Source organism: Anopheles maculipalpis, chromosome 3RL (genome assembly GCF_943734695.1).
Source record: "Anopheles maculipalpis chromosome 3RL, idAnoMacuDA_375_x, whole genome shotgun sequence".
Lineage (NCBI taxonomy): Eukaryota > Metazoa > Arthropoda > Insecta > Diptera > Culicidae > Anopheles > Anopheles maculipalpis.
The window spans coordinates 56,089,969-56,098,479 of NC_064872.1; the positions used below are offsets into that span (position 1 = coordinate 56,089,969).

Here is an 8,511-nt window from a genome sequence, read left to right on the forward strand (position 1 = left end):
TAAAGCTATTCATTAACCCAACTGAAAATGGTCTTACAAAGTAGAATATAGATGTAAGAGTAAACTTATCGAAGTGAGGTACCGCTGTACTCGTACCGCGGTACAAAGGATAACGAAACGGAGCGGAGAGCGGAGAGCGGGAGAACTTATAAAAGCGTGAACTCAACAATAAAAGGGAGAATTGATCGCGATAACGCCAAGGTGATCAGACGTGTGACAATTTAGTCTAATCCGAAACTCGACGTAATTATAACCTTTGCACGTTCTTCTACCTTACATAGATTTTCACTTTTTTTTTATGAGCCATATTTATTTATGGGTCCATATTTATGGGCTAAGTACCATCTTTAAAATTCGAGCAAATTGTCGATTTGTCGAATAGTCGGATTGCTCACCCGAACGGTTGTCTAAAAATTCTTTCGCACCTTGAATTTATTCACAACTCGGGTATTAATATTTATTTTTAGTTTTAGTCGCATTTCAAAGAATGATTTTTGTGTAGCATATTAATCAGAACTATCAGCCGTAGGATTGTGGTTTTTTAAATTTTATTTCTTGTTATTGTTTTGCAGTATCGCAGATAGAAAATACACTCCGTGTCTGCTGTTTTCATATTAAGTATGTTATTTACTTATTCCTTTTTTAATATGTGAATTAAAATAATAAAGTTTAACAAAAAAAAGAAAATAAAACCAAATACAACAAATCCGGTTGCCGTACACTGTGAATCGAATGTTACAATAATCACTGTGTACAGTCGTGCTAAAAATTAAAGTTTCAGAGTATTATTGTGATGCTCGTTAACTATAACAATATCGTTTGCAAGCAAAACAACCGCTAGTAACGAATTGGTGTCAATTCACACCCTGCTGCACTCCAATCAGTGACACACCGTATTAGTTAGCAAGATGTTTTCCATATATACGATGTCAATTGTGCCTACTGGTTCAGTACTTTTTAGGCCGACAAACTGTAAATGGATCGTTGTATCGAGTGGTTTGTGAGCAACGGGCGAAGGTTTTACCAGCGGTTTTTGAAATATTTCTATTTGACCCAAGCTAAAACGATCACTCCTCTTCTAGCTTCGTCGTGGTGAGCTTGCTTTTAATTTCGAGTGATGCATTTTCCTTTAATTGCAATATAGAGCTGAGAAATTGTACACTCAATCATTGGAACCCGAACCAGGAAGGATACTTTGTGCTGCAGCATGTGCCGGTGAATAACAGTGTGCTTAAAATGGTAGACTATTTGTCCACCAGTATCGACGGACGCCTTTTCGATGAACTGCAAAGCTTTAGCAGCTTAGAGATCTGCGCGTCAGTGAACGTGAAACGGTTACTACTGCCGGGAAACAGTACCATCACCAGTTTGTCGCTGCTCAAGACTGGGCTGTCGTGGGCGTACTTCGAGCAAAACTTCTTTCTGCAGTACTTATCTATCGCTGATAGTCCGTTGCAGGTAGTGCCACCGTCTGTAATCAATTTAAAAAACCTTAAAGAACTTAAGCTGCGTAAAAACGGTATTGCAAACATTAATTTCGATTCGTTGTGCAGCGAACTTCCACAGCTCGAAGTATTAGAAATCGATCAAAACCAAATATCTTTAATTGTTGATAGGGGTGATCAGCAGTATAGCACCAGTTTGAAAATGTTTACAATGCGCAATAATCTGTTGAGTAGCATCAATTTGCTTGATTTCGATGCTTTCACCAAGCTGCAAGATTTCAACATTGCCTACAACCAGATAGAAAGCATCTCCGATCGGTTAGAAAGTGAAGAGGTAAGCCATTTAGGGTTGGCAGGAAATCGGCTGAAAACCATTGAATTTTGCCATTGGAAAATCTCGCGCGATATGGCAGAGATTAGCGTTGCGTTGAATAAACTGGTAAAAATGCCATTCTGCTTAAAGAGATTTCCGAATCTATCGATGCTCTACTTGCAAGGAAATGAAATTAAGAGCGTTGACATGGCCGATCTGATGAAGCTTAATAATCTGCGGGTGCTTAATTTAGCTGGAAACAAAATAACCAGCTTTCGTGCCGTGACATTTCCTCCCAAACTAGTTCAACTATTTTTACACGATAATTGCATGTGCAATGTGATGGTTTCGAATAAAAGTTTGGTACCTTTCACAAATTTAACTATCTACTTGAACAAGCTATATGGCAATGTTTTGAATATAAACGAATTTCAATGTAAAACTTGTTAACTACTGTTTGATATTAAAGGGAAATAAAGATGTTTTCACTATAGACCTTTCGCTTTTTTATAATGCTTCCAGGCTGTCACCAATGAATGCAGAAATGGTTTGAAGTTTAATAGCCACACATAAATAACATTTACTTATTTGATACGATGATGCTATGTTCGATGTCATTATCACACTTTGATGATTATTAATTATTAATTTATTACGTTCAATTGTCCGCCAACAATAACTTAACAAAAATGTATTCTTAAGCAGCTAATGGGAAGAGGAGGTAGAGGGTGCTAGGAAGGATTGTGAAGAAAGGAAGAAAGATTCACGAAGACGACCACGAAAGCGTGACAGCCGTACAGTTTGGCCATCGCGGTTGAGCCTGGAGGAGATCAGATTACAACTGCGTTTTCCAGGGAAGATCGAACCCCTCGGGCGATTGCCTCGTGCGACCTTGCAATTAAGCTCAGTGATTTGTTAGCTTTGCTGATAATATAATTATTGTGGGTTTAGTGTTCTTTCCACTACTTTAGTTTTCTACGTTTTTCGAATTGCGGAAGGGAGGAAGAATTAGTTGTGGCTGCGTTAAAGGTTCGATTGAGACTAAAACTTTTTTATTATTAAAGATAAAATTAGCGTAGCGTAAGTGTGGTACACCAAGTGAGTACCGCTCTGTTAGTGTAAGTGTCGCATCGGATCGTTAGTACTTTAGCACCTTGCGAGTACAATTTTTTTATTGCTGATCGTCTTCGGAACTGCAATTGGATTTTATCGCGCGAGTTGGTCTGATCGCTTGGACGTACCGGGAACGAATAAATTTTTTATCCGGTGCGCCACCGAACGTCTAACGTCTAACGTCTGATGTTACCTGCCTCACAACGGTGGCTGGTAACGGTCATCTAACCGCTAACCCGAGGTCGCTACATTACCCCCCTCTTAGACCGGTGTCATCGGTAGCGCAAAGGGATGGTTACCTTCCGCTGTGATCTGGTGACACTGCTCGATACGCACTTGTCCTTGTGTCGTAAGATAGGCGGTGGTGGGGCGTTGCTGGTGGTTGTGTCGGTGCGTTGTAGCGACGGCGTGCATGTTGGCGGCGTGCGTGTTAGCGGCATGCGTTTACGGGACGTTACCGGTTGCTCGGGTAATGGCATTCGGGACGTCGAAGGGTGCTCTGAAAGCGGCGTCAGAGACGTCGGCGTGTCGTGTCCAAGGTTGGTTAGTAGCTGCTCGTCGCGGGGAAGATGCTGCAGGGTTGAACCAACATCATCGCTCGTATATGCCGGCTTCAGGCAGTCGATGGAAATCAATGCAGGCTGGCCATGTAGGAGTATCTGAAATGACTTAGGATTTCGTGTAAGGATCTGATACGGACCGTGGTAGGGTGTTGTTAGTGCAGGTCGGACGGTGTCGTTGCGAACGAAAACATGTGTGCATTTGCTCAGATCCGGGGAAACAAACACGGTTCGGTAGGAGTGCCAGGCGGTTCTCGTTGGTCGGATGCTGTTCATCGCTTCCCGTAGCGTTCTGACGAATTCGGACTGATCAGATACTAATGGTAGCGGCTTCTCGTTGAAGAACTCCGCTGGTATGGTGAGTGTCGTTCCATATACTAGTTCGGCTGGCGAGGCACTGATGTCACTTATGAAGGTAGTCCGTAGCCCGAGAAGAATTAGTGGCAGATACTCGCTCCAACGAGAGGTGTCCTTGCAGCATATTGCAGCTTTCAGGGTACGGTGCCATCCCTCGATTAACCCGTTCGCCTGCGGGTGGTAGGCGATCGTCCGGATATGTTTGGTCCCAAAGGCATTCGCTAGCACTTTGAACAGCGAGGACTCAAACTGTCGTCCCTGGTCGGTGGTGATGTTGGACGGAACTCCGAATCGAGCGATCCAATTGTACATCAGCGCTGATACAATAGTAGACGCGGTGATGTCCGGGATCGGCACTGCCTCGGGCCAGCGAGTAAAACGGTCTATGATCGTCAGGCAGTAACGGTTGCCGTTGCTAATAGGAAATGGTCCGATGAGGTCGACATTTATGTGGCTGAACCTCGACGTCGTCGCGGGATATGGCAACAACGGACTTTTCGTGTGCCTCCCTACCTTCGCTCGTTGGCAGGCGAGGCAATTCCTGGCAAACTCTTGAGCGTCTTTGTTGATCCCCAGCCAAACGAATCGTTCAGTCATCAGCTTGGCTGTAGAGCGCGTTCCCGGATGGTTCAGATCGTGCACGGCTTGCAGTATTTGTTTCCGGAATGATTTCGTGATATAGGGCAGAATAATCCCACCAGGGCCGTCTGCGTAGAGCGAGTTTCGGCTTCCTGGAATAGAAATCTTCTGCAGAAACAGGTCCGTCCCTTTCTTTCCATCGAGTATCTCGGTGAGTTCAGGATCTCGGCGACGTGTCGGATGTCTGTGGAAAACTGCGCAATGAAGTCTAACTGCTTAGCTCTGCGGAGCGAGGTATCGTTGTGTATCTGTCGGAAAGCGTAGGTAGGAAAGGAGGTTTGTGGTCCGTATAAATGCAGAACTCGCGTTTAGCCGTATTGATGGTCAAATGAGGCTTTTCCAACCGCTGAAACAATTGGCGAAGATGCTCGTGATGCTCTGCTGCAGACGGCGAAGTGCCGATCATGTCATCGATGTATGGGAAGACAAAATCAAGCCCACGTAGAACGTCGTGGATGAGGCGTTGGAACGTTTGTGCGGAATTTCTCAATCCGAAGGGCATGGTTTTGAACTCGAACAAACCGAAAGGCGTTGTAATTGCCGTTTTCGGTATGTCATCCGGGTGTATTGGGATTTGGTGATAGGCCTTATGAAGGTCAACCTTCGAAACGACGGTATTCCCCTGTAGATGCATAGTAAAGTCCTGTAAGAACGGTAGCGGATAACGGTCAGGAATTGTCTTCGCGTTTAAGGCAAGGTAGTCGCCGCAAGGACGCCATGTTCCGTCGGCCTTCTTTGTCATATGGAGAGGGCTGGCCCAGCTACTGTTCGAGGGGCGGCACACTCCAAGTTGCACCAAACACTCGAATTCTGCCCGAGCTGCGGCGTACTTCTCCGGGGACAGTCTTCGAGGTCGTGCGAAGGTCGGTTGCCAGATGATCTCGATACGATGCGTGATCTCCGATTGTAGAAGGGTCCCAGGTGTAGTCAACGCGGTTAATCTGGAGAATTCCTTCAACAGGGTAGCGATGGGCGACGTCGAATCGCACACTTTAACGGTTGGCACCTGAAGAGTTCGGTCCGTAACACCAGGGGTTCGTAGTATGGTTAGTGCGTCCACGAGACACTGGTTCCGAAGATCAACCAAGAGGTGAAAATGCTGGAAGAAATCGGCTCCGATGATCGCGGTTCCTACGTCAGCGATCACGAAGTTCCACATAAAGGCTCGTCGGAGACCAAGGTCGAGGGTGTAAAGAGATTCTCCATAAACTTGGATCGGAGTGCTGTTTGCGGCGAACAATCTTACAGTGGTTGGTTTACACAAAATAGAGCTGTGCTGTCGGGAAATCACGGAGACGTCGGCGCCGGTGTCGATGAGAAACTGCTTATTCGTCATGTGGTCCTTTACCATGAGCCGATAGCATGGAGACGCGAGAGCATGGACCTTCTGCCCGGCCTCCCCGTCGGCTAGTCACGAGGAGGTGGATGGCGTGGTCTTGAAGGAGCAAGGAGCTCGGCAGTTGCGCGCTACATGACCGTACCGCTCGTGGTAGTAGCACAGCTTGATCAGATGGATTAACGGAACGGTTCACCTGGCGTGGGCGAGAACGTGCACGAGGTCGTACGCGCACCGGGTTATTGTCTCGGCTAAGCACCTCCTCCAATCGGTGGCTCAACTCAGCTACCTGTCGTGAGAGCCGCTCCACTTCCTCGTTACGCACTTCGGATACGGTTTGGTAAGGGCCGGTGCGGTGATACGAGGGTTGACAATAAAGTAAGGTCTCCAACGCTGCAACTTCGCCGGATCACGCGCTAGGCGAAATCTGGCAACACCGCCGTGTTCCTTGGTTCCCCCACTACCACTTTGCTGCTGGGTGAGGCTTCCCCGACCGCTCAGTCTTGGCTGAGCAGCCTTCAACGATGGAGGTACCCCTCGCGTCAGCGTCCAAGTGCGAATTGCGTTCTGTAATACGTTTTTTGAGTGCGAAAAAGGTGACACCTATTGAAATCCATCGTCAACTAGTTGAAGTTTACGGGGAATAGTGTATAGATATAAAAAACGTGCGTAAGTGGAGCCGCGAGTTCAATTCCGGGCGCACTAATGTTCACGACGAGGCGAGAAGTGGCCGACCGTCGGTCTCGGATGCGAATGTCCAAGCAGTGGAGGCAGAAATGCTCAAAAACCGCCGTGCGACAATTAGGGACTTGGAAGATAAGCTTAGAGGAGTGTGTAGCAGCGAAACAATCCGTCGTATCCTTGTGAACAACTTGCAGTGTCACAAAGTTTCTGCCCGATGGGTGCCGAAACAGCTGACCGAAGACCACGTGAAGCGGCGCGTGGAATGTGCGACCAAAGTTGTGGCTCGTTTTGAAGAGGAAGGCGATGATTTTTTGGAAGGGTTTGTTACGGGGGATGAAACGTGAATCACCCTCCCTATAGTCCCGACGTGGCCCCAAGTGACTACCACATGTTCCCCGCCCTGAAAAAAACATCTCGGAGGGAAGAAGTTTGAAAATGACGCGGAGGTTCAGAAAGAGGTCAACACCTGGCTGCCCGAGGCGGACGGAGAGTGGTATTCTGCCGGCATAGACAAGTTCATCGTGCGGATGCGCAATGTGTTGGAAAAAATGGCGATTATGTAGAAAAGTAGCCAAGACCTTGGCCTTTCCAACTGTGTATCGCTTTTTGTAAATAAAAGTCATTTTCTATGAAAAAAAAAAATTGGATACCTTACTTTATTGTCAGCCCTCGTATAACGCGATGGAGTCCATTACTGAGTCGGCTACTCTCACCTTCTCTTCGATGTTTGATGAAGCAGCGATTACCACAGACTGCACATAAGGTGGCAGTCTTCCAACCCAGAGGTCTACTAGCATGGAGTCTTTCATCGCTTCGTGTGCGGTGCGTCGCATCTCGGACAGTAGTTGGGACGGTTTCCGATCCCCAAGACTGGGGATCGGAAGACTGGGAGGTGTTAACAGTAGGAAACTTACATGATGTCACAAAAAATTAAAACACACTTTTTTATGTCAGTTTTGAGCCTCGAAAAGATACAGGTATAAAGTTTCAAAACTACTAAACAGACTGGAGAGGCCCGGTAGTATAGGCAACAATGGCACCGGTCCTCAAACGGCAGGACCGGGGCTCAAATCTCATCCGGACCGTCCTCTCGTAGTGAGGATTGACTATCCAGCTACGTGGTATCGGCAGTCTAGAAAGCCATTTCGATGGCCGGCATGACCTTTAAGATTGTTAAAGCCAAAGTTAAGATGACAGCGCAGCACAACAAAAGCAACGCAGCAAAACGCGCCACCCAGCATCGCAACATGAGAACCTGCAACGAAGCTAAATAAACAAACAAACAACCGAGCAGCGCGCACAACATTATCAGCAACGCAGCATAATTCAGCACGGACCAGCGCACCAGCATCAATCCAAACCAAACCAAATTTAGTTGATATTCAGACGCTAATCCGAACGGTATCTAACTCCGCCGGTCGATGGTAATAAAGTTAAGTTTTTTTTTTAAAAACACTTCTCCCGGACACCGTACGTTAACTCCAATAATAATAATAATAAGAAGAAGAAGTCTCCCACTGAGTTATACAGCCTTTTGTGTCGATCAATTTTTGTTATTTAAAAACAATGGCAGAAAACGAAATTCCCCGATCAGTGTTCCCATTTTGTCATTCAAGTTTGATAGGAATAAACACAGTAAAAATCAAAAACAAGTTTGATTAATGTTATTCAGCGGTAAAGTTGCTGCTGGCTAAAAAGACATCGACTAAACAGACACCAATTTCGAGCTGAATGACAAATCACGCTGCCGTGTTACTACATCATCGGGGACGGCCAGGTGCGGCGCTGGTCTTCGTATGACAGGACCCGAGGTTCAACTACTTGGTATCAGCAAGTCTAGTAAGCCATTTGATGGCCGGCGTGACCTAGAAGCTCGCGAAGAAGAAGATGAAATTATATAGTAAAAAAAAAGAAAAAGAACCGTAAAAAAATCAAATCTACAACAACAATATTGCAACATAAAATTGATTATTTATAAATTTTTTGTCATAGAATTGATTAGAAATTGTGTGTAGCGTTTCAATTTAGTAGGACCAGATAAATCTGCAGACAGCAGTTTGTTGA

General features: G+C 45.9%; 1 protein-coding gene across 1 annotated transcript; it reads right to left on the reverse strand.

Annotated features, from left to right (window-relative positions):
* Positions 1 to 3,143: 3,143 nt before the first annotated feature.
* On the reverse strand, positions 3,144 to 4,100 carry LOC126560804 (uncharacterized). The gene has a single exon (XM_050216756.1). It carries the CDS (start codon positions 4,098 to 4,100, stop codon positions 3,144 to 3,146), a length of 957 nt encoding a protein of 318 aa, XP_050072713.1.
* Between the last annotated feature and the right edge of the window lie 4,411 nt (positions 4,101 to 8,511).

What these genes read in the sequence shown, in the direction of transcription:
- LOC126560804 (XM_050216756.1), bottom strand. Translation starts at nt 4,100, where the DNA reads ATGTACAATTGGATCGCTCGATTCGGAGTTCCGTCCAACATCACCACC.